The sequence below is a fragment of the Erpetoichthys calabaricus genome, chromosome 2, assembly GCF_900747795.2.
Source record: "Erpetoichthys calabaricus chromosome 2, fErpCal1.3, whole genome shotgun sequence".
Classification (NCBI taxonomy): Eukaryota; Metazoa; Chordata; class Cladistia; order Polypteriformes; family Polypteridae; genus Erpetoichthys; species Erpetoichthys calabaricus.
The window spans coordinates 128,116,374-128,143,228 of NC_041395.2; the positions used below are offsets into that span (position 1 = coordinate 128,116,374).

Below are 26,855 nucleotides of genomic sequence, written 5' to 3' on the forward strand. Positions count from 1 at the left end.
TGGAAAGAGGAATGTTGGAAGCCAGGGAAGCTAGGTTGGTCAAAATGTATTAGAGTTGATGCACATTGCAGTACTCAGCAGTATGTCTACCAGCCCTGTGTATGCTGATCTAGCTCATGTGGCACAGCAGTACTCAGCCACTGAATAACATAATACCAAGACTGAAGAACACAGTGTTAGTGCATCTGCACTGCAGCTGAAGAGCTCTTATTTCATCAGCGGGGTGTTATGGGTCTTCAATTCAATCACTTCATTGAAGTGAGGAAGGTAATGATGCCAGAGACAGAAAAAGAAAGAACTTTTTATTGCTTAGTTTATAGTGGTGCTGAAGAGTGTGTGCAAGTCTGTGAGCCCCCTCTTCACAGAGTCTCAAACAGGCCCTATGTAAAAAGAGAAGCTAGGGTTTGTTATGAGTTTGTTTCTTTGATACATTGCATTCCCTTTATTATCTGTTTCCAGTTAAGAGAAAACATTATTTTAACACATTAATCACACTATAAAATATACTGACAACAAACTAATTATGTCCACTAATCTTGATTATAGTGGTTCATTTTTATTGTGACAAACTGAAGTCCCTCTTATATATAACTATTAACTAGTCTATTGACTTATCTGTTCAAAATATGTTGCTTATTTAACACTTCATTAGACTCACTGTCACTGTAGAATCTATTTTACTTAATTTCCATAATACTAGGGTGTTGTACCGTGTTAGCCATTATGAATGTAGTGAGAAGTCAAGCAAAATGACACCTTTTATTGGCTAACTATAAAGATTACAATACATCTTGCCTGAAGAAGGGGCCTGAGTTGCCTCGAAAGCTTGCATATTGTAATCTTTTTAAGTTAGCCAATAAAAGGTGTCATTTTACTTGACTTCTCATTAACTTCCATAAAAAAATAATACTTACATAAGCTGCTAATGTTACTAATAATAATAATATAAGGAGGGTTCTAAGCATCAACCTTTAGGGCATTAGGACCAGGGTTTGTACCTGGCCATAAAGACAGAAAAAACATTACAGTGAAGGACATAATAATAATAATAATAATAAAGTGATGTCTTACTTTCCACCCCAGTATAGCTTGGTTGTTATCACCAGGCTGGATCTCCTGCAGAGACAGATTGACAGACATGCAGTTAGCTCCAAGGCTTCCAGATTTAGTGTCATCATTATCAGCCAGAGATAGCTTATCAGCAGGATTAAGTGTGCAGTTTTCACAATAGCAGGAATTCATGAAACCCCAGCATTCACTGCGTAATGAATGTCGTTAAACGGCAGTTCATAAAGATGTTTATCCATAGAAACATGAGAAATACTTAAATACATGTAGAAAAAAGTGTCATGAATAATGCAATGAGTCCAACTGACTGAAATATTAAAAGAAGAAATGTGTTAGTAATAAACCCCACTCATTTTAAAACACTTTTAGCTGGATGGCACCATATTTCATTACCATTCTAAAGACTTATGTGCCAAACTACAATATTGTAGGGGTGAATACATTCTGCACTAAATAATTTCAACTGCATATTACACTTTTGTTTTGTTCATTTATCACATTTTACTAGTGATTGTACATATTGCAGTGGTGGTAATTTTGATTTAAAACATCGTGCACATTTTAAATTTCATATTTATCATGCTGCATTTACAGTTTGTGTTTAACCCTTTAATTTTCTCCTACTCTTAGTTTAATGGAGCTCATGAATCCATACCAAATCTGAATGTTATACTGAGTTGTATGTGTGTTGCATATGCAATATATATGTTTTGATAGAAAATGATCCCTTTTATTATCAAGATACCATTCAATTGATTTAAAAATATAGTCAAAGCATTACCAGTGTGTATAAAGGCCATTGCGGCTTGAAATGACTGTTTTTTAAATTATTATTCATTTTCAGCAGCAATTCCTTCAGCGTCCTAAAAGTAAACTCTCTTAGCTTGTCCTTAATTAGTCATGTTTGTATGCTAATTGATTATTAGAGAAGCCTTTCTAAATGCAGTAACACCACTGAAAGCTGTGTTCATTTGGGTTGCTAGGCACTGGCATTCCTAAACTTCAGTTCTGGGTTTAAAAATGAGCAAAATGAACAGGTTTCTTAAGAAACATGTCAGTACATTGTTCTTTTTTTTCGAATGAAGGTCACTCTATATGACAGATTGCCAAGAAACTAAAGATTTCATACAAAGGTATCTGTTACTGTCTTGAAAGAAGAGGGCAAACCAGCATAGGAAAAGAAGGGGAAGGTCCAGATGGGTGACTGCATAAGAGAAGAAGGACATAGAGTCTGTAGTTTAAGAAATAAATGCCTTATTGGTCCTCACTTGACTTCATCTTTAAATACACGCCAGATACCTTTGTCATCTGCAACAGAAAAAACACGATTCTGGGATTTTGACACCATATTCCATTACTGCGATGTTTGCCCATTTAACTGTACCATTCCTACACATTCTTGATTGATGACTTTAAATATTCCTTTTTATTTTTCTGGCACTTCCATTGCACCTAATGCTTCCCATATATACTGTATCTTCATATTACTACATCAAATGCCGCTTTTAAATTAAGAAATTCCAGGTATATTTTTTTCTAATCTTTTCTCAGTATTGTTCTTATGGTGCACATATGATTTGGACTTTGTTGTCCTGGTCTGTATGCTGCTTGCACTTTGTAATTTATTCACTGTTGTTGCTCTCAACCTTTTTTACATTATCCTTGAACACCAACAATTTAAACCAATTGGTGAGTCTAAACTGACACCGCATCAGGTTGGGTCAGATTGCCATGACACGGGCTGGTGACCTGTCCAAGGTTTTTTGGCTTGAGCACAGTGTGCTGGAATAGTCACTGGTTCTCTGAAGTGGACCATTGGGTTTGAATATCAAAGGATGGTTGGACAGAAAACTAAGATGTTTTAAACTTCACTGAGTCCACTGCGTGCTAGAGTTTGTCAAAAATGATCCAGTCATGCAGAGTATTTATCAGAATCCAAACTTTGGAAATGCTGTGGGCAGCATGTATCATGCTACGTATTTCATAATACATCAATTTTCATTTCAGAGGCTGAAACATCTGGAATATTTAGATGAGAAAACATGGACATTTGTGGATCATTTATTTGTGACATCTTGATAGGGAATCCAAAACTAGAACTTTCCAGCACCACAAGCTAGAGGTCCAGTTCCTCCACTGAACACAGCCATAGGAGATTTGGAGGCAACAAAACTAAAACCAATACTCTCTGGTGGCTCCTTGCCTCTTGGCTGCTGTCATGTCATTACCACATTATCTCTGAGCAGCCCACCTACACCCAAAACATTTCAGTTATGGCTCAAAGCTAAATATCATGCATTACTCTCCTATGACTTGGGGTAATTTACTACTGTATCCCTTCTGCTCTTTACCCCTTCTAAACACCCAAAACCCACATCTGTGACAGCCTGCATAAAATACTGAAACAGCATGTTTAGCTATTGGCTTAAGGAATAGAACTTGGGAAGGTAAATGACAAAATACATTTATCATTACAAGGCCTTTCCCACAAGTGAAGAGGAGATAAAGGGATTCTGCTAACCTTGACATCTTCTTATTAGCAAAAAATCAGCACATTTTCACTTCTACACATGAAAAATAGATATACTGTTTTGCATTTTAGAAGGAAGTAAATATCTTAGCATGTGTGTTTAGAAGTAAGAATGTATTTTTTAACATAGGCTGGAGAAGACACTCTGTACTTGTAGATATTTGTTAGAATGTTCTACAATCGATTATTCTTGTAAATCAATGCACTGTGTGACCCTCCGTGTTTCCAATGGAACAGTGTTAGTTTCCAGTATTTGGGTATATAAGGCTTTCATGGATTTTGAGTGGGGTGGCACAGTGGCGCAGTGGTAGCGCTGCTGCCTTGCAGTTTGGAGATCTGGGTTCACTTCCCGGGTCCTCCCTGCGTGGAGTTTGCATATTCTCTCCGTGTCTGCGTGGGTTTCCTCGGGGTGCTCCGGTTTCCTCCCACAGTCCATAGACATGCAGGTTAGGTGCATTGGCGATCCTAAATTGTCCCTAGTGTGTGAGTGTGTGTGTGTGCCCTGCAGTGGGCTGGTGCCCTGCCTGGGATTTGTTCCTGCTTTGCGCCCTGTGTTGGCTGGGATTGGCTCCAGCAGACCCCCGTGACCCTGTGTTGGGATATAGCAAGTTGGATTATGACTGACTAACTGGATTTTGAGTCAGATCAGATTTTGAGTTATTTAATTATGAGTGATACATATTTTATATTCATATCCAAATTAGCCAGGTAAATCCTCTCATCAAAGTAGTTCTACCTAAACAGGTCATTATCCTGTCTTTTGGTTAGAGGAGACAGCTCATCCACTTACACCAAATCGTCAACAATTCAATAAACTCAGCACTTGCAATGTACAGAGAGACTGAAAGATGTTGCAGAAGTGAAATTAACTCTCTGTCACTGAATGGAAAATTGGCTTATAAAAGATAAATGCCTATGGAGTATAATCAGGTTCAAATGTAGGCACTTGGGAAATCATAATTAGAATAAATTATGCTGTTTTTCTTCCCAGATCTTAATCTGACCTCTGACCATTTAGCAATGACGCTATGGATCTGTGCTGGTATCCAGAAGGTTGCCGGTTCGAATCCCCGTCACTGCCAAAGGAATCCTACTCTGCTGGGCCCTTGAGCAAGACCCTTAGGCCGGATTTATACTTCACGCGACGCATGCTGCAGCGGACATTCCTGCTACCCAAGTGCTGTATTGTTTATACTTGCGCGTGTACTTTACGTAAATCTGGAGGAATCCAACAGGTGGCAGGTTCGGCTTCGGTGTGTTGTGAATTGCCTGGAACACCCATTAAATTCTCATGACACCTTACTGCAATATCTCTGAAAACGATGTTTAATGTTTAAATCCATCAGTCCAGGGATTTGTCCATTTCAGCTAGCATTAGGCACGAGGCTGAAACAATCCCTGGACGAGGCATCAGCTCATCGCTAGGTGAATACAAGCACTCACATACACTAGCGTAATTTTAGTGTCACCAGATCTGCATATCTTTGGAAGGAAACCCAGCAGGAAAACATGCAAACTCCAGGCAGGGAATATCAGTGACGTGACTCCCTGCAAGACAGCAGTGCTACCGCTCCGCCACCGTGTCACCCCCTTGTGTGTATTAATAATGTATTCATTATTTAAATGAAATTACCGATTTATCTGTAAAATGTAACATATTTACTTCAATGCATTTCATCATGAAAGTGATATAAAGTATAAATCTGAGGATTCTAATTGTGAAGAGAGTTGAAATATCATACATTTAATATGCTCAGTGTGGCAATCTATTGCTATTTGCCTCTGCTGTCAGTACCGGAGGAAGCCCTAGAAAAAAAAGACGGCACAGAAGATAGTATGTGAGACTTTTAAAATGTATCGTGTCATTACGATCGGGAATATGCAACACTTGAATGTAAAAGCACCACGAATGCATCTGTATGTCGGCATTTTGCTTCACCACTTCGAACCATTCATCAAACATCGAAGCGTGCACACCAATCTCGTAGGATCTGCAAGGCGACTTTCTGTCACATGTAGACAGAAAACAGAGACTCTGACATCACATTCCAACTTTTAGCACACTGCGCTATCCCCCCCAAACCCCGCCTTTTTGCTGGTACTGCAACTCATGCATACGTCGCACTAATTTCTGAGGACTTTCTCAGAGGACGCATCAAATGAACACTGGAAACGCGTGGCAGCCATGATGCGGGCGCGTATGCATTCTGAGCGTGAAGTATAAATGAGCCCTTAACCTGTAATTGTTCCAGGGGCGTTGTACAATGGCTGACCCTGCGCTCTGACCCCAAGGGGTATGCGAAAACGAACAAATTCCTAATACAAGAAATTATATAAGGCGAAATAAAGAACAAAAAAAAAAAAAAAGCAAAAAAAGCTTGAACCTAGGCTCATATAATAAAGGACGAGAAGATTCTTTTGAGTCAATATCTGCCATGGACAATTTAGTATTGTAGGTGACAATTTAAGGCTCATGACGACTTGTTTTCTCTTTTTACACATTCATTAAGCGTATAAATAAATACACACAAAACATGAAGCAAAGGTGCTATAGGCAGTATTGATCTGGATTGGATTGTACTCTTTTTGTTCATAATCTGCATTAAAATTTTCCTTATGATAATGTAAAATTGATCCAGATGAGTCTGATGAGGTAGCTGTATAAAAGGGGGAATGAGCTGAGAATAAACTGACACAACTTATTATTTAGTTTGTACGTTCTTTTGTGTCTATAATTTGCTCACTGCTATATTTGTTACAGTTAATTACTTCCCCATAGTCCTGATACTTTTCGGTTCTCTTGCAATTCTTTTGAATCTGTTATAAGTGAACATCTAGATTCAAAAGCTTAAAGAGACACAAAACTTGAAAGAACCGATCAGATAAATAGAACAGAAAGCTAGGAGGAGCAGGAGCATGAGATATGCAAAATGCACACTGAAATGAATATAATTAAAACAATTCTAAAGAAGTATATAATCCAAAATCATTTGACTTGTGTCAAGGATGTTTTCCATATTGGGAGCTCTTATCAGGTTCAGGTTGAGTCAGATAGTGTTTGGACAGTTGGATCTGGATACAGTTGTTCTACTGATAAGTGCTTTTCTTCTACTCTCCATAAGCACTGTAGTAACCTGCAAAAGTGTGTGTCTGTGTGTGTGCAGAGCCATCGGATTTGTTTGTGGTGATTGTTAAACAAGTTGCGCTAGAGGCACAAATTAACACATGTGATTTAGTAGCATTTAATGCAATGTCATTTGCTCTGATAATTGCAGCCAACTTTGATTTAAATTAATTTTATTGTTCCTTACTATCTCAGCTTTGTTGAAAATGTTCTTCCACATGTACTTTTATTCAAAGAAACTTTCCTAAATACAGAATGATCGATTGTGGCTATTTTCCCCAAACAAACTTTCTTATTGCTCTTTTAGGAAAACTATAAGCTGCAATCATCCTGCATTTGTTGAAATTGATTATGTGAATCTGAAGCCTATACTGACAACAAAAAAACATAAAGCAGTAACCCATCCTGGATGTGGCATCAGTCTACTGCATGGCACACTCAAACACACACAGCCGCATGGCCAATTTAGATTTGACAGTCAGTCTAACAGCATGACTTTGAACTGTAGGATATAATTTGAGTTGCTGTGAAAAACCTCCCACAGACCTGGATAGACAGATGAGGATAATAATAATAATAATGACTTTACCCCCATGCTGTGACACTCTATGCCAGAAAAGTGTGGAACCATCTGATTTTTGAGTAATTTGAGTTTTTTGTTGAGAAACACTGAGTGATTATGTTTGCTTTGCTAGGTGCCATTTAAATAAATCTTTGTTGAGAATGAAACCATTTCCCCATAGCTATCTGTTCTTTGACATGTCCACTGGAAACTAGAGCTTAACCTAACAACAGCAGATGCAACACAGGACAACTCTGGATGGCATGACATTGCATTTTAAGGCACACACATAACAGCCTAAGAAATTTGACAAAGGAGAGGAAACCATTCAGCCCATAATGCCTGTTTGGTTAGCTAATGGCTAAGTTGTCACAGTATATCACCCAGATACTTTTTTTTAAAAGCTATCAAGGTTTCTGTTTTTTTAATTGTATGACTTAGTAGTTTATCCCAGATTTCCATAACCCTTTGGATGAAAACATGATTCTTGGCTTCAGGTATTAAATTCATTCCCCCTTGATTTCCACCGATGCCTTCATGTAGGTGATTCACTAATTATGCTAAAAAATTCTGCTGAAACACTTTTATCAACACCTTTAAACATTGTGATGTCCTGAAGTAGACTATATATATATATATATATATATATATATATATATATATATATATATATATATATATATATATATATATATATATATATATATATTTAAATTTCTGCTGAAGATGAAAGAGTTTTCTTTCCCTTAACCACTCAGAACTGGGCACACACCTACCAGCACTCATTTAAAATGGTTAATGGCCATTAACTAAATACACTGTGAATATGGACTCAGTTGGGACCAGGGATATATAAACACAAAACATAAGAAGTTTGAGAAATGAGAGGTGGCCATTCAGTCCATCAAGCTTGTTTGGTTAGCTATTCCGATATCTCATCCAGACACTTCTTAAAGGTTGCTGTGGATTCTGCTGCAGCTACATGACTTGATAGTTTGTTCCAGATTCCAAACTGTTTGAGTAAAGAAGTGCTTCCTGGCATGAAAGCACTTCCCCTTAATTTGCATTGGAAATAACTCGGACAATAAGATGCCCTGTCTGACGTTTCCCTGGAATTAGTTACACTTGTGACTATGACAGTAAAAGTATTAAAGTAAAAGCTACCACCATCACTATACTTCATTAGAAGGCTGGCGTCCTTCAACATCTGCAATAAGATGCTGCAGATGTTCTATCAGACGGTTGTGGCAAGTGCCCTCTTCTACGCAGTGGTGTGCTGGGGAAGCAGCATAAAGAAGAGGGACGCCTCACGCCTGGACAAACTGGTGAGGAAGGCAGGCTCTATTGTAGGCACGGAGCAGGACAGTTTGACATCCGTGGCAGAGCGACGGGCACTGAGCAGGCTCCTGTCAATATTGGAGAATCCACTGCATCCACTAAACAGTATCATCTCCAGACAGAGGAGCAGCTTCAGCGCCAGACCGCTGGCAATGTCCTGCTCCACTGACAGACTGAGGAGATCGATCTCCTCCCCCACACTATGCGACTCTTCAATTCCACCCTTTAAACGTTAAAATTATACAAAGTTATTGTCTGTCTGTATACCTGCATTGTTATTGGCATTGTTATCACTCTTTAATTTAATATTGTTCTTTATCAGTATGCTGCTGCTGGAGTATGTGAATTTCCCCTTGGGATTAATAAAGTATCTATCTATCTATCTATCTATCTATCTATCTATCTATCTATCTATCTATCTATCTATCTATCTATCTATCTATCTATCTATCTATCTATCTATCTATCTATCTATCTATCTATCTATCTATCTATCTATCAAAGCGTGTTATTCTTCATTCACCCCTTTGGAACTTTTCACATTTTATTGTTATGCAGTATTCATTCACAGTGGATTTATTTGGCTTTAGAAATACTAATGCAATCAATTATTTTGGGTTTTATATCTGTAATTAATTTAGATCATTTTGCAGAGATCTGTTTTCACTTTGACATTAAATAGCCCATTTCTTTGCATCAATGTCAAAGTTGTGTAGCATTTAAATGAGAAAACTTCCAAGAGGGTGAATACTTTTTATTGGCACTGTAGAGTTAGTTTCCCCTAATGTGGAGAATCTAGATACATTAGACAAGGGTTTTGAAGTCCTGATAGGTGATGGCAGGGTGGTGGTGCTATATGTTGTCCATGGCTTCATTGTACTCAAGGACTCCTGGGCCATTGGAGAGTTCTAGTCAGTGTGAAGTGAGAGTCAAAGGCAGGAAAAAAAGAGGTCAGAAAAAGAGAGAAAGGGGACTGAAGGCGTAGTAAAAGGAGGATTTAATTGATTAGTTATGTAGCCATGCACACCAGGTGCCCAACTTGACAGACATGGATATTTATATATTGGTCCACTTGATATTCATCCTGTGTTCAGGGATCACTTAAGACTTCCCTCAATATACCATGTCACCTTATGCAGTAACAGGGTCACAGAGGGCTGAGAGCCCATTATAGAAATGTTGAAAAGCAAAGCAGGTGCCAGCCCTAGATGAGACTGCAGTCCATCACAGGGCACACATACTACTGCACCAAGCTAATTTGTTGATGCTAATTTATCCAAAATGCAAGTCTTTAAGTATGAGCAGAACAGCACACACACTGACACACGATGATCAATAACACACAGTCAATAAACTCCAGTCAGTAAATCCAGTGTTCTGGAACTGTAAGAGTAAGAAGTACACACCACTGCACCATCTTATTTCCTTCCTTTTTAGATGCATTCAGTATGGTCTAATCTAAACTGATCATTTCTTTCATATTTATGACAAACATATGCACTATTAGGTCACAAGTCTGTTTTTAGATGCACTGTATACTTAAATGAATTAGCAGCTCTTCAATGTATAATGTAATCTAGATTAAGAACTGTAAAGGCAGCAGGGTCGACCAGTGGGCCTCATGCAGTTAAGCCTCAGCCCCTGTCAACTGATATGAGGCTATAACAGCTCTCATTGTTTTCACTCTTTTATGTGCATTGTATTTCACGGTTTTATTCCTATAGAACAGTTTTTTTTTTTTTAATGATGCCTTACATGAATAACATTTAAAGCTTTTTTTTTGGTTGGCATGCTTAAGTTGTGCCATTGACCCATACACATATGTAGGTCTTTGGTGCATGGGTAGGAGGTGGTGATGGAGGTTTTTGCGTATTTACTGTCAGACATTTAAACAGATTAAAGAGGCACAATTTTTTTACTGAGCAGCATGCAATCTTCATCATGTGTGCAAATATCCATTTTCAATAACAGTTTATTGTGCCAAGCATACAAACTATTTTCATGAGTGTCATAGGTTGCCAGCCACTGCTTTAAAATGCTTATGTTGCTTTTAACTGTTTTAAATGTGTGAATCCCTGCTTACTACTAATATAATGAGTTACAGAGCTAGTCTAAAAATTATTTATTATATTATCTTCTTATATAATACGCTACCGTCGCTATTCGTTTGTCTGTCCAGGATTTTAAATCACCTGTAGCTCGCAAACTGTTTGACCTATTGACCTGAAATTTGGTACACATATACTACGTGACGTCTACTATCCACTTTCGGGGTGATGATTGACCTCCAAGGTTATTCCTCTTTTTATTTGTATTTTATTTTACTGTAGAATCAACTCTCAGCAGCAGCCAGCAGAGCGGCCATGTGGCACATGCATACGGGCGCTGTTCTCATCCCTACCACCTTCACCGTCACTTCCCCTACCTCTTAATATCTTAAATCATTCTTGAGGCAGATTGAAGACTTAAGAGCCAACTTAAGTGAAAAATTAAGGAAAACGTACCAAGTAATTGCAACACAAACACTGACTTAATCGGTTTTAATGCGAAAAGATGCAGATGGAAGAAGAGAAGAAGCAGGCTGCTAGGATAGAGAAAAGAAGAGCTGCTCAGGAAGCAGCAAGCATATCAATCTCTGAGCAAACGAATGCTAAACGTACAGAGAAAGAGGATGAAGTGTATTCACTGCACGTTATCATGCAGTGCAACGTTACTGGTTATTATATAATTTGAAATACATTAAAGTGCTCAGTTGATCTTCCTGTACTAGGAATTTTGCATACAAAATAAATGCAACCAAGATCCTGGTATAAAGTACAGAGGGCCCTATGATACAAGGGAGGTCAGTCAGCCTTTCTTTGCAATATTTTGATGTGCACAGATGAACTGGGAATTTAGGTATTAAACAGGAGTTTCTTGTTGTGCTTTATATCAGCTTAGCCTAATGCAAAGAGACAGCATTTGAAAGGCGCTTGGATCCCTCACTGTGCATCTATTGATCTTCAATCCATTTGATGGTGGTTACAAAATAATAATTCCCTCTTCCAATTCAGAGAACATAGTCATGACTAGTTCATTGTTGATACATTTTATATAGTGATTTAATATAAAATATTCCAAATATGAAGATTACATTTCTAATTATGTATTCTGGTTATATTATACCAAAAAATGATGGACTTATACCTGGCCTCATCTGCTCAACAAAAAAACGTTTTTTTCAGTATTATAAGAAAATACAATGCAATACAGGAGGTAATGTGGCACAGAAGTTGCTTCAGAACTCCAGACCTACATTTGGATCACAGTCTGACAACACTGTGTAAATCTTGCACATTCTCCCCAGAGACACTAATGTTAGGTTAATAAGTGACCCTAAATGTACCTTGTTTATTTAGATGTGAGTGTATGCTTGACTGTGATGGACTGGGGCTCAATCCTTGATTTATGACCAAAGCTACCAGGATAGTTATCCAAAATGGGAATAATGAAGACATCTAAGGGAATACGTGGGTACAAAATTAGATGGCTGGATCTGTTTGTGCACAATCTGAACTTCATCAAAACACTCTCGGTTCAAGCATAAGTTTAGTGGAGTACTTCTGAGACATGTTCCCACCTAGCATAAAGCTGAACTTACATTTTTTGCTAAAATCGTTGAAGCTGTAAAGTTGCTCACATTTTGTTGTAAGGTACACCTTTTTTTAAAAGTTAGGCTCAGCCTTACCCATGGCAGATGTTCACAACCTAGTCAGCACTCACATCTCACTTTTTGTGTGAGGAGGTGTTAAATAGCATAGAGGTTCCAGTCCAGTCAATTATAGGACCATCAAAATAATTGGTAACATGAACAAAAAATGGAATCAGAAAAACGGATATCACAGTAATAGGGTGAAACTGCAAGAGAAGACTAGACAGAGGCCAGTTAAATAACTGAATCAATTAACATCAAACCAGGAAGGCCTATAAAGGGTACAATAAACCTAATGGGCAGTAGATATGAGCTTGCTAAAGACAACAAAAGTGTGCCTCAAGTGACATCATTAGCACTCCACAAGGACAGCCTAATATATATATATATAAACTACCACATAGAGTGAACAAAACTTTTAGGACAAATGTCATGGATGGCAAAAAGATAAAATAGTTTTGTACAACAAAAATCCATTATGGATGGTTTAAAGTAAACCCATTGGTTTCCTTGACAAGTTTACCCTAGCATTTAATTTAAGTAATATATATACTATATATTTATGAGCCATCCAAGGCATTTAATTAGTGACTCAAGAAGGGAATTGTAAGAAAATTCATTAGGATGAAAATCATCCATTGTTTACACTCACATCTTTCAGCTCCAGTGTAATAGGCTTTTAATTAAATAAAAAAAATAAATAACAAGGAACATGGATGGTTTTGCTAAAAAGCCTTATTGCCTGTATCTGGGCTTGAACAACATCCCACATGGTAGGCACAATATTTGTGTGTACAATGCAATGTGTTAATTAAAATTAAAACAACATCAATGCAGTACTCTCATGGGAATCCTTTACCAATACCTCTCAGCTATTTAATAAATTTGGTCCATAAACGCTCAAACATTTTTATGTCATCAGAAACAAAGTGTTTGGCAGACTGTCCTGTGTGCACTGCAGCAATTTAGGCAGTACATTTGTTGTGCTTGATTTTTTTCTCCCACAACCAAATAATGTAGGTAATTGTTTTTATTTTGAGAGCATATATAAACCTCTAATGTATATTTTTATAAATATTAATATTATTCCATTACTAGGGGGCTTCGACCCCTGCTCGCTTCACTCGCCAACCCTCCCTCCCCGCCAATGCTACAAGCCATTGTGAAGAGGGGAGCTGAACGCACACCAAGGAAACACGGTCACTCCTCTGAAACCCCTCTTAAACGAAGATACATTTTCCTACTTCCATTATCTCTAACCTGCTCTGCATGGGCATCACGCGACTTGCTTTTAAAGTATGACGTGACTTGTCCATCTCATGGAAAGTGAAAGTGTCTCTCTGTCTCTCTTCAAAAGATCACGTCTTGTCGCAAGATTTTTTTTTATAATAGAGAGATATAAAAAGGGTGATCAGGCAGATTGAAGTATCTACATGCCAGTAAGCCTAACGTGCTACACAGATAAATTAATGGAAGGAATTATTAAGGAGAAGATTGAGTAGCACATGGCAAGAACAGGAGCATTAGTGAACAGCTAACATGGGTTCAGATGGGGACAGTCATGCTTTACTAACATGCTGGAATTCTATAAGCAAACAACAAAAGGATATGATCAGAGTGGTGCATATGATATTTATTTTGGTCTTCGGAAACCATTCGATAAGGTCTGACATAAGACATTGCGCATCAAACTTAAAGAAGTGGGAATTCTGAATGTAGCATGTAGATGGGTGCAAAATGATCTAAAACACAGTAGGCTCAGGGTTGTGGTGCCAGGACCTTTATCAGAATTAGGTGATGTTAAAAAGTGGTGTTTGTTAGAGGTCAGCGCTGGGGCCGTTGCTATTTTTAATATACGAGTAAATGATCTGGATAGAAATATCTGCTGGTTAAGTTTACAGGTGATACCAAGCTAGGTGGAATGGCAGCTAATCTAAACTCAACTGAATCATTACAAAGTGTTTTGGGCAGAATACAGATTTGGGACTGATTTCTGGTAGATGAAATTTAATGTACTGTATCTAAGTATAAGGTATAATATAAAGGAAGAGAAAATGTTGATTGAGAGGTCTGAAACTTGAAATTACCCCTTATGAGAAAGACCTGGGAGTTATAGTGAACTTGTTACTATTTACAACCAGCTACAGTGGTACCTCTGGTCACAACCATAATTCGTTCAAAAACTCTGGACGCGACCCGATTTGGTCACGACCCAAACGTAATTTCCCCATAAGATTGTATGTAAATACAATTAATCCATTCCAGACTGTACGAACTGAATGTAAATATATATTTTTTTCAGCACAATAATAGTTAAATATACCATAGAATGCACAGTGTAATAGTAAACTAAATGTAAAAACATTGAATAACACTGAGAAAACCTTGAACAACAGAGAAAACTAACATTGTAAGAGTTTGCACTAGACCCTTACGAACCGCTCGCTGTAAACACTTTTTTTATGAGTTTTAAGCACAGGGAAAAAAAATTAAATGTTCTCTTGTGAAACTTTTCAAACCATCCTCTACTGGCTTTAAATTCCTCACCTTCGCCACTCGAAGAAGGATTTTTTTTTCAGCAAATCACCATTAATCTTTCTCGCATATGATCGCCTCGCTTACACTATCCCCTGCAAGTTGCTTCTTGTTCAACCACACTAGCAACAGTTTTTCCACCTCTTCCAGCACTTGAGACCTCTGCTTGGTTAACATTGTAACTCCTTTTGCAACATCAGCTGCTTTGGTAGGCCCTGTATACACAAACAAAAGAAAATGGGAAACGGAGAATGGGAGATCATTGGCACATATGAACGTGCGTAGGGAAACTGGCTGCCAGTGTTTTTGTTCGTCACCAGAGTGTGTGGTTGTGAACAGATGCAAAATTTTTGCAAACATTTTGATCATAACCCGATTTGTACGTGTTCGGAAACGTTCGTGACCAGAGGTTCTACTGTAATGTACAGAAGCAATTAAGAAGGTGTGGACAGAATAGCAGAGCTGCTTTGAATGTTGGGGCACCAGCTTACTGTCCCCGTTTAATAAGCAAAACAAACAAAATGTTCTAGATTGGCATCGCTTACCTCAGCAGAGCTAGGAAGGCGATCCTCCGGTGTACATGTTAGGTTATATATCACGATGTGTGGAGTAGAAGTCAAAGGAAGTTTTATAATGCAGTGGAAAAGTCTCACCTAGAAAACAGTATGCCATTTTGGTCTCCATGCTACAAAAAAGACAGATAGCATTGCCAGACAGAGTCCAGAGGAGAGTGACCAGGCTGAGACAGAGAGGTATGAGGTGTGAGGAGAGTTTGAAGGAATTACACTTTTTTAGTTTAAGCAAACAGAGATTAAACATTTTTAAAATTATGAAAGGAATTATTAAAGTGGATCCAGGCTGTTTTTATAAAATGAGCTCAACTGGAACATGGGGACAGAGGTTAAAATGTTTTAAGAATTCATTTCACACAAACATTAGATGGTTTTTCTTAAAAAAAAAAAACATAAACACATGGAATAAATTACCAAGTAGCATGGCAGATAGTAGAACTTTAGTGACCTTCAAAACTCAACTTTGTGTTATTTTAGAGAAATGAAGTGTATAAACTTTTCTTGGCTGAATGGCCTGTTCCCATCAACATTTTCTAATCGGTGACTCTAAATCAGGGGTCTCCAACTCCAGTCCTGGTGAGCTGCAGTGGCTGCAGGTTTTCATTGTAAACCTTTTCCTAATCAACGAGTACTTTTCACTACTATTTAACTAATTTTCCCTTCATTTTAATAGCCCTGTTTTGTAAGGATTCTGTCCTCTGATTTGATTTGTTTCTTCATTAAGTGGCAGCCAAACAGAAATGAGATGTGAAACGAGCCTACAGATGAACGTCAAACTCCAGCCAATTTCACTCCAACCAATTTCATAATGAGAAGCCAGTTCTTGCTGTTAATTAAAGCTGTTATTGAATATCATTACCTGTTGCTGCTCTCATTCTGCTACAGCAGACTGTTGATTTTCTGATTTTTCTAAGACTCACTTCAACATAATAAACTGCTCAAAAAATTTAAAGGAGCACTTTGAAGACACATCAGATCTCAACAGGAAAAAAATCATGCTGGATATCTCTACTGATATGGACTGGGTAATGTGTTAGGAACAAAAGGATGCCACATCATTTGATGGAAATGAAAATTAGTAACCTACAGAGACCTGAATTCAAAGACACCCCGAAAATCAAAGTGAAAAAAATGATGTGGCAGGCTAGTCCATTTTGCCAAAATTTCATTGCAGCAACTCCAAATCGTACTCAGTAGACAACGTCGGTGCATGCTCCTAATGAGACGACGGATGGTGTCCTGGGGGATCTCCTCCCAGATCTCGACCAGGGCATCACTGAGCTCCTGGACAGTCTGAGGTGCAACCTGGCGGCATCAGATGAATCGAAACATAATGTTCCAGAGGTGTTACATTGGATGTAGGTCAGGTGAACATGGGGGCCAGTCAATGGTATCAGTTCCTTCATCCTCCAGGAACTGCCTGCATACTCCCGCCACATGAGGCCGGGCATTGTCGTGCACCAGGAGAAACCCAGGACCCACTGCACCAACAGAGGTTCTGGCAATGGGTCCAGGGACTTCATCCCAATACCTAATGGCAGTCAAGGTGCCGTTGTTTACCCTGTAGAGGTCTGTGTGTCCCTCCATGGATATGCCTCCCCAGACCATCACTGACCCACCACTAAACTGGTCATGCTGAACAACGTTACAGGCAGCATAACGTTCTCCATGGCTTCTCCACACCCTTTCACATCTGTCACATTTGCTCAGTGTGAACCTGCTTTCATCTGTGAAAAGCACAGGGCACCAATGGTGGACCTGCCAATTCTGGTAGTCTATGATAAATGCCAATCGAGCACCACGGTGCCGGGCAGTGAGCACAGGGCCCACTAGAGGATGTCGGGCCCTCAGGCCACCCTCATGAAGTCTGTTTCTGATTGTATGGTCAGAGACATTCACACCAATGGCCTGCTTGAGGTCATTTTGTAGGGCTCTGGCAGTGCTCATCCTGTTTCTCCTTGTCCCAAGGAGCAGATACCGGTCCTGCTGATGGGTTAAGGACCTTCTATGGCCCTGTCCAGCTCTCCTAGAGTAACTGTCTGTCTCCTGAAATCTCCTCCATGCCCTTGAGACGGTGCTGGGAGACACAGCAAACCTTCTGGCAATGGCACGTATTGATGTGCCATCCTTGAGAAGCTGGAATACCTGTGCAACCTCTGTAGGGTCCAGGTATCGCCTCATGCTACCAGTAGTGAAACTAACTGTAGCCAAATGAAAAAGTAGTGAAAAAACAGTCAGAAAAGATGAGAAGGGAAAAATGTCAGTGGCCTCCACCTGTTAAACCATTCCTGTTTTGGGTGTCTTCTCATTGTTGCCCCTCTAGTGCACCTCTTGTTAATTTCATTAACACCAAAGCAGCTGAAAATGATTAACAACCCTCTGCTACTTAACTGAACAGATCAATATTCCAGATGTTTCATTGACTTGATGCTATACTCTGATTAAAAAGTGTTCCTTTAATTTTTTTGAGCAGTATATATTGGATTATAGTGGCACAGTTTGTAGGTAAAGTGTACTCATTTTTTTCTTTTCTTTGATTGTAAATATTAAACATTTTAGAATGTTTGGATGGTTATATAACTTTGTCATACACTTTGTGAGAACTGTCACTTTTTAAGAAAACCTCCTAGTTCATTAACCCCAATCAATGAAACCACCCCCTGCAGAGTGGGAAAATGTCAGATGAATCCTTCACTATTATTATCAACTATCAAAGGTGCTTGTTTCCCAAATCGATGCCTTCTCTTGTTGTAAGTATCATACAGTATTTAGTTTCTTGTAACACTCCCACCTTGGAGAGTACAGTGAGGAGCACATTAACTTCCCTTCAAAGTTTTAAATGTTCTTATCTCCAAATTTTATAAATATGTTCATGATTTTCTTCAGGATGGAGAAAAAAATGGAACATTTTCAGACTGCAGATTTGTATTTGCTATAACAGAAGTACTGTAAATTTCCAAGATTTCTGAAACGATGAATCAGATACTAATAAACACTCTTGTGACAGTTTGCTTCATTGCTAATGCTTCATTATTCAGTGATTAAGTTATGACTAAATGCTTGCAAAACTGGCTCATGCTGCCACATTATTCAACAAAGCAGTATACCACAGGCACTCATTAGTTAGCAATTCCAATGATATTACAGTACACCAAAAACATTTGGATGGGTTCCTTAGTTCCAGTTTTGCCCAATTTTTATTCAGTGGTTGTTATTATATTGATCACATCATCTAAATTTCTCACTCATTTTAATTTTTTCTACACCTACCAGGAAGATTTTAGATAAAAAATGCAGAACACCATTTCTTTAGTAAATGATGTTCATTGTAGTCATGACTTGCTTCAAAACACTTTCTCACGCATTATTGATTTTTCTACTTGTGCCTTTATAAATGCTTTGGTTATGTTCAGGTGTTTCCCTACTCATTTTTCCAATCAGCTATTTAATTCTTTCAGTTAATCATGATGTAAAGCACACAGCAAAAGCACATTATTAGTATTAACTGTCTGACTACAAGGTGGATCAGTCATTCCCTTTGCTGTCACATCGTACCAGGATTCTAATCCCACTCCTGGTTGTTATGTGTGGAGTTTGTACATTCTCCCAATATCTGTGTGAGTTTTCCTTTTGATACTTGGATTTGCTTCTCACATCTTCAAAAGTGTGTTGGTGCACATTGGGCTAGGACTACAAAAGTGTCATTTATGTTAATTAACACTAGAATTACCAGATTCTACAAAAAAACTCGTAGATCCGGCCCACCTTTAATCCCTTCACACCTCTCTGTCAGCGTCTTTTTTCATGTAAATGTGCCAATAAAGACAAGCAGCAAGCAGCCTGCTATTCCATCCCCCCACCGCCACAGAACGTGCACAATGTTCTCCCAGTTCCTGCCTTGACGGTCCTTGCGTGTGTGTGAACTGTTAACATTTGAATTTGATGATTGCATATAGCACTGAACTGACTTCTCTGTACTATTCTTTTCTCTGCATGTCCTGCAGTACAAAAGAAACAACACCATACATTAACGTGGAGACTGGCAAGGTCAGGGGGGAAAAAAAAAACATGCGGTCACTGATTACAAACGCAAGATGTTATGTGAATGAATATGAATGATATGAATAATGTTGCATCCGTGCCACAATGTTGTCTGAAATGTACTGTACTATACAGGTCATAAAACGAATAATTCCAAATATCATATATACCTATGTCTCTGTTTTTTGACATCATAGACCATAAGGTGCATACTAATTCAGCGTGAGCAGGAACACTCAATAAAACTGAATAAAAAAAATTAAGTGAAGGTGAGATACGAAGAAGGCAGATTCCTCAGCGTTTGTGTGTCAGCTTTTATCCCTCCAGATCAGAGAATGTCTAGTTCCATTGCCTTAAAACACCACTCACATCTACAGTTACTCCCAGTTTCAAATAAAAACTAACAGCGTCAGATCCCTAGGGTGGTAGTATGTATCGTGATCGTGACTGAGAGAATAAAAGTGAAAAAAAAAAAACGGTAACTTTCACAAGTCCTATAAATGTACACCGTCTGTTACAGATGCAAATCAAATGTATGTGTGTACTGTATAATATTAACAATAAGAGCAGCTCACTACTGAAAACGGCAAATACAGGAGGAAGTCGGGATCGAACTGGGGACTCTTGATTACAAGGCAGCAAACCTTACCGCTATGCCACGGAAGCTGTTGTCTTATCCTTGAACCTTTTGTGAAAGTGTTTATTTGATCTTTGGACTTCAGGCCTCTCACATTATATAGTTTATACCAACATTTTGTCATTTACGACTAAAATATGAAAAACGTTTCTGTTTTAACAATGTGTTTACACAGATTATTGTAGAAACGGAACACACATGAAATGCATTTGTTCCAAATGACAATCTATTATTTACACTCTAAAACTCCAGCACTTCACTCCCAGATAATCAAGGCATGAGCTGGGAGAACGTTGTGCACATAATGTGGCTGTGGGGTGATGGAATAGCAGGCTGCTTGCTACTTGTCTTTATTGGCACATTTACAGGACAAAAGACTCTGATGGAGAGGTGCGATGGGATTTAAGGTGGGGCCAGATGTACAAGTTTTTTCATAGGCTCTGGTAATTCTTGTGTTAATGGACACCATGCCATCACACTGAGTATCACTAATACTTCACAGCTCCAAAGTCCTAAAACTGAATCCTATACCAGTCACTAGCTGTGTACCATTTATGTGTTCTCTCCATGTCTGTATGGGTTTTCCTTCAATGTTCTGATTTTACAACTACACCCAAAAGACATCTTGATTTGTCTAACTGGAAGCTCAAAAATGGAACCCCTGTTAGTGTGAATAGTGAAGAAGAGTGCCCTGTCATTACCTTCCTGATGGTTATGGCCTGCACTCAGTGCTTCAGGAATAGGCTGTGACCCTAGCAGCCCAACTGAATTAACTGGTCCAAGGATAGATGGCTAAAATAATAAGCTAAATGTTATTTTTTTTGCTAAGTAAAATATAGTTTGCACTTCATAAAGTATAAATATCAGTTATATTAAAAGGTCATTTTGAGCCAAAGGTCACAGTCTACTCTTAATCTTTGGGAGGCTTCCTTATTCTATGTGTTGATGACAAAAGGTTTTAGTTCTCTTGCCTTGAATCTGGAGGTATACAAGAATTTTCTCTACAAGGCTGGTGCATACTTTACAGCTTTATCCATAGGCTCCCTGCTCCATTTTACAGATTTGTGTCTCATCTCTATGTAGAAAAGAGTTTCTCCTAGCCAAAGACGAGTGAGTTTGATTTATATGGAGAAACTGCTAACTAAAACAAAGGTATGTGCTTTTTTTTGATCACTGCCTCATTTTGCAGTCTTTGTTGGAGTTTTATCAATACAGATAATCACACTCATTTATTATTTATGAGTCTGATACGAATACAAGTTGAGGACTGAGGATAGAACAGTTGAGTAATTTCTCACAGTGCTTATCTGAGCGTGGGCGAGGTGCCCAGTGTGTTTGTTTCTACATTAAGTCAGCTTGGCAGCAGCAGATTTTACACTCATATAGTTTTGGGTATGAATCAAGTGTTAAGACAGCTTGGCAAACTGAATGATAGTGGTTGAAATGTAGAGTACACAAGATGGATCCACTGATGTATATTCAAAAGCTAACTCCAGCATGCTTGTGTATACACAAGGTAATTTGAAGGTGCTTTTTAAAGGTTAAATCCAAGGACGATAACTTCTGTTAATGCAGTAATTTTTAAAATGAAATTGCTATTTTGGTTGGCTTGATGTTTCCAAGATGTTCTACATAGTGAAGCGCTGTGAATACAGGCACGGTATCCAATGTGTCTTTCTAAGTGGTCCTCATGTCCAAAATGTCAGTTTTTCTAACGTACTAAAAATGGCTCTGAAAGGCAATGTCACATATGGGCTCGAAGGAAGGTAGTTTCACACCAGACAAGGGGGTGGCGAGGTGCACTGATCCATTCTCTTTCTCCACTGCAGACCCATTACTGGAAATTCTATGACATCATGTCTGGTCAGGAGGCTCATGATGTCACTTCTGGCCCAGAAGACACCCCTTCCGGTCACTAGCTTGATGATGTCACTTCCGGTTCCGGTCATAATTACCTCATTTCCTCTACTGCACTTTAAATACCCACCATCTTAACCTCACCAGTTAGTTCTGTTTTGGACTCGAATCTATACACATCTGTACTAAAAATTCATCCATTTACTGCCAGGAAAAATTATTCGGGTGGATGTCCCAACTCTTTTCTCATCTTTGACACTGAGTATGTCTTCATGTCTTTGCTTAGTGCTTCTGGTTGGAGGCCCAGTATGCATTTGTGTGTACACATATGTATCTATGAGTATTTATTGTATATATTTCATCCATCCATCCATTAGTTTTTGCATATACTTGGTTTCAGTTCAGGGTTGTAAAGACTTGGTCAGCAGTATTGAGGACAAATCACATACCAGTGTAGGCCCCATTAAATTGTTTGACACATTCATTTAGGACCAGTTAAGGAGATCACAGTAGCACAGCACTTAGTGCTGGTGTCTTGCTCATCTAGTATCTTAGCCAGTCAGTTTCACAGTAGAGTTTGCAGGGTTGCCAGATGGTTTTGTGGGTTGTATAGGTCACTACTGACTCTAAATTGGCACCTTGTGGGGGTGTGTATTTGTGTTCCCTGTTCTGTACTGGATGGATTCCTGCCTGCAGTGCTGCCAGGATAGGTTCTGACCCCCACAAACTTAAATTAGACTTAGATAAGCCTGGAATATGAGAGATCAGAACAATTACTAGGAGAAAAAAAATCCTATAAACATGTGGAGAACACACAAACTCAACACTGGCAATGGCCGGATTAGGACAGCTGTGAGACAGCAAGCCTAGTGATAGCCACTACGTCATTGTTCCATCTGTTTTCACACCCACCTTATCCAGCTCTGGCTCATGGGGGAGTATACTCTACATAAGTTAAAGATGTAAATGTCAAATCTGCACTCAAATACTAGTATGTGTGCGTATGAGCATCCTCACTCTTGTATCTGAGCCTTTGGGAAAGGGCACATCGAGTAACACTTCAGGTTTTCTTATCACCACTCTTATGAGAGAATTTATGTACACAAACCTGCAGTAAAGGATGACAACTGCTGGAAAAAAAAACAATTCACTGTTGAGTATTTGTGTCAGAAAACAGAGAACGTTTGAATCACACTGCAAGGATGACATGTGTACAATAGAAAATGAGACATGGTGGATGAATCAGACTGAAGTAAAAACCGGAAAAGGCAGTATGACAATTGTCTGTGCTGAATATGAGAAGAATGAAGATGAAAAGAATGGCTTGCTAAAAAAATGCTAAAAGATGGAACAATGCGATTTTTGACAATGCATTAATAACAGAAATGAATATGGTAAGAGTAGTGCTGGTACACGCTGACCAGTGCTGCTCTCTCACAGTTTCAGGAGACTGCAAGCTAAATCCAATTTTTCCAAGCTCTGTATGGATTTTTGCTGATCTCCTTTGTTTTTCTCTGTCTTTTCACAAAGACCTAACTGTTGCTTGAAGACCATATTTGTGAGATTATTTAATTAAACTCTAACATGTCATGTTTAATGAAATAGAAGCACCCAACTCAATATTTTAAGCCACTTTCCTGTTTAGGGTGTTGGTGCATATTATGTAAGCACTGAGGCAGGTCCCAGCTGAGATAAAAAGGCAGTTTTCTTTGTTAAGCATGTATCTGTTACATTAAAAAAACAGCTTTACCCTAAGGGTCTTAGACCACCCCCTACTTGAGTAGGTTTAGTAAACAAAAAGCTATCAATACTTCTTGACTTTTATGTTATTCTCATAGCTGTTAAATACTGTAAGTTGGTCTGCCAAATTAGCTTCATGTATAATGTGCTTATTTATATTTATAACAACTACATGTGCCCTGAATATGTAGAAATACAAGGATTTTAAATAAAGAATTGGACTAAATGGCTTTAGTCAAGATCACAACTGCATTTAAAGTTAAAGACCACAGCTTTATATGACTTGTGTCTTGCATCTCCCTATCCATGTTATCCAAGTGGCTTGATACATGTGTACACACCTTTCATGCAAATGCTGGGATTTACAGTATAAAAGAAAGAGAATGTGCATATATCGACAACAACTCTGACCCATTTGAACACAACACTTCGGAGAAACCGGGAAATAATAACACCATTTGATCAAGTAGGGAAATGCAGCCAAATCAGCTAAATAAGGGCTTATGCATATAATAATTTATATCACAGTGTCATTATTATAATGTGCATTGGCATGAAAAACATATTAAACCTTTAAAGAGATTAATATAATGTACAGACTCTATGGGCCATGTTCCGAGCCTCCATTGTCGAAGCAGCAGAACGGAGCTGTGGCCACAAGGTTGTCGGTGCTTCTTGTGGTGGCAATCCACGAACCCGGTGGTGGACACCTAAAGTTCGAGAGGCCGTCAAGCTGAAGAAAGAGTCCTATTGGGTCTGGTTGACCAGTGGGACTCCAGAGGCAGCTGAGGGGTACCGACAGGACAAGCGTGTGGCGCCATTGGCTGTTGCAGAGGCAAAAACTTGGGTATGGGAGGAGTTTGGGGAAGCCATGGAAAACGACTTTCGGTCAGCAAACCATCAGGCACCTCAGGAGGGGAAAGCGGTGCTCCACCAACACTGTTTACAGTGGAGATGGGGCCCTGCTGACTTCAACTGCAGACATTATTGACCGGTGGAAGGAATACTTCGAGGATCTTCTCAATCCCACCAGCATGTCTTCCTTAGAGTACGCAGAGCTGGAGGACTCTGGGGGGGGCCCGTCCATAACAGGGGCCAAAGTCACCAAGGTAGTTAAAAAGCTCCAAGGTGGCAGGGCCCCTGGGGTGGACGAGGTTCACCCAGGGTTCCTCAAGGCTCTGGATGTTGTGGGGCTGTCCTGGTTGACACATCTCTGCAACATCACATGGACATCGGGGGCAGTACCTCTGGATTGGTCAAACCGGGGTGGTGGTCCCCCTTTTTAAGAAGGGTGACCGGAGGATGTGCTCCAACTATAGAGGGATCACACTACTCAGCCTCCCTGGTAAGGTCTATTCAGAGGTGCTGGAGAAGAGAGTTCGGTCGATGGTTGAATCTCGGATTCAAGAGGAACAATGCGGATTCCGTCCCGGCCGTGGAACACTGGACCAGCTCTACACCCTGGCCAGGATCCCGGAGGGGGCATGGGAGTTTGCCCAACCAGTCCACATGTGTTTTCTGGATTTGGAGAAAGCATTCGTGCGGAGGGGGTCTTGTTCAGTGACCTCAGAATCTCATCTCTGCTATTTGCGGATGACGTGGTTCTGTTGGCTTCATCGGACAGTGACCTCCAGCTCTCACTGGAGCGGTTCGCAGCCGAGTGTGAAGCAGCGGGGATGAAAGTTAGCACCTCTAAATCTGAGGCCATGGTTCTCAGCTGGAAAAGGGTGGAATGCTCTCTCCGGGTTGGGAACACATTACTGCCTCAAGTGGAGGAGTTCAAGTATCTCGGGATCTTGTTCATGAGTGAGGGAAGAATGGAGAGGGAGGTTGACAGACGGAACAGATCGGTGCAGCATCCGCAGTAATGCGGGCTCTGCAACAGTCCGTTGTGGTGACGAAAGAGATGAGCCAAAAGGCGAGGCTGTCGATTTACCAGTCGATCTACGTTCCTACCCTCACCTATGGCCACGAGCTTTGGGTAGTGACCGAAAGAGCAAGATCGCGAATACAAGCAGCCGAAATGAGTTTTCTCCGCAGGGTGGCTGGACTTTCCCTTAGAGATAGGGTGAGGAGTTCAGTTATCCGGGAGAGACTCGGAGTAGAGTCGCTGCTCCTCCACATTGAGAGGAGTCAGTTGAGGTGGTTCGGTTGGTTAGGATGCCCCCTGGACGCCTCCCTGGGGGGGGGGGGGGGGGGTTCCGGGCATGCCCCACTGGGAGAAGGCCACGGGGCAGACCCAGGACATGCTGGAGGCATTATATCTCTCGGCTGGCCTTGGAATGCTTCGGGGTCCTCCCAGAGGAGCTGGAGGAGGTGGCCGGGGATAGGAAGATTCTGGGCTTCCCTGCTTAGCCTGCTGCCCTCACGACCCAACCTCAGATAAGCGTTGGATAATGGATGGATGGATGGACTCTATTTAAGGCTACATTCACATTACAAGCTTCATTACTCAGTTCTGATTTTTTACTCAGATCGGATTTGCCTCTCTTCATGGTTCACATTCATAAGTAAAAGTGATCTATATCTAACTGTAATGTGAACACATCTGTCCTCTGAAGCGGCACGCATATGCACATTGATAAGTTTAAGCACAAGTCATCTGAGTCACCAACAACATAATAGTCATATTTGTGAGATGGCTCATGGTATTAAAAGCAAACAAAATGAATGCACTTGTAGCTAATGAATGCATCACATTTTGCTCTGAAGGATGGCAAACAGTTTGTCACCTGTTCATGTTTATGTCAAGAAGGCTAAAAATAGCCAGTTTTTGCAGGTATTGCCGGCACAGCTGCACCAAGAGATGTGTGGGTACAAAAAAGGAGGCAGCAATGGTGCAACCATAACTCTTGTCACAGCTATAGTTCTCCTCCATTGTTTTTTTGCAACACTGCCAATGCTGGCTGATGAAGGCAGCACCCAACTCATGCGTATAGGCCAAAAACCAAATACAATCTGATCTGACCATTCTCATTCATATTGTGTAGCCCACAATCCGGTACTTATTGTAAGAGATGGCCGGCAGCTCAACCTGGCCGTAATGCCTGTGAAATGGAAGGACAGGGGAATGCAGCTTTAGTAGGACACTGCCTCACCCAAAACGCTAGATGGCAGCTCCCCTGGAGTGCAACAGTTCCCCGGATTCCCGCAGGGCATC

General features: G+C 39.8%; 1 protein-coding gene across 1 annotated transcript in view; it reads right to left on the minus strand.

Annotated features, from left to right (window-relative positions):
* The window catches only part of kcnab1a (potassium voltage-gated channel subfamily A regulatory beta subunit 1a), a 356,546-nt gene that overhangs the window by 103,844 nt on the left and 225,847 nt on the right, over positions 1 to 26,855 (minus strand). Inside the window, exon 6 of the mRNA XM_028794498.2 lies at positions 1,072 to 1,116. Coding sequence (XP_028650331.1) covers positions 1,072 to 1,116 — 45 coding nt within the window. The remainder of the gene's footprint in view (positions 1 to 1,071; positions 1,117 to 26,855) is intronic.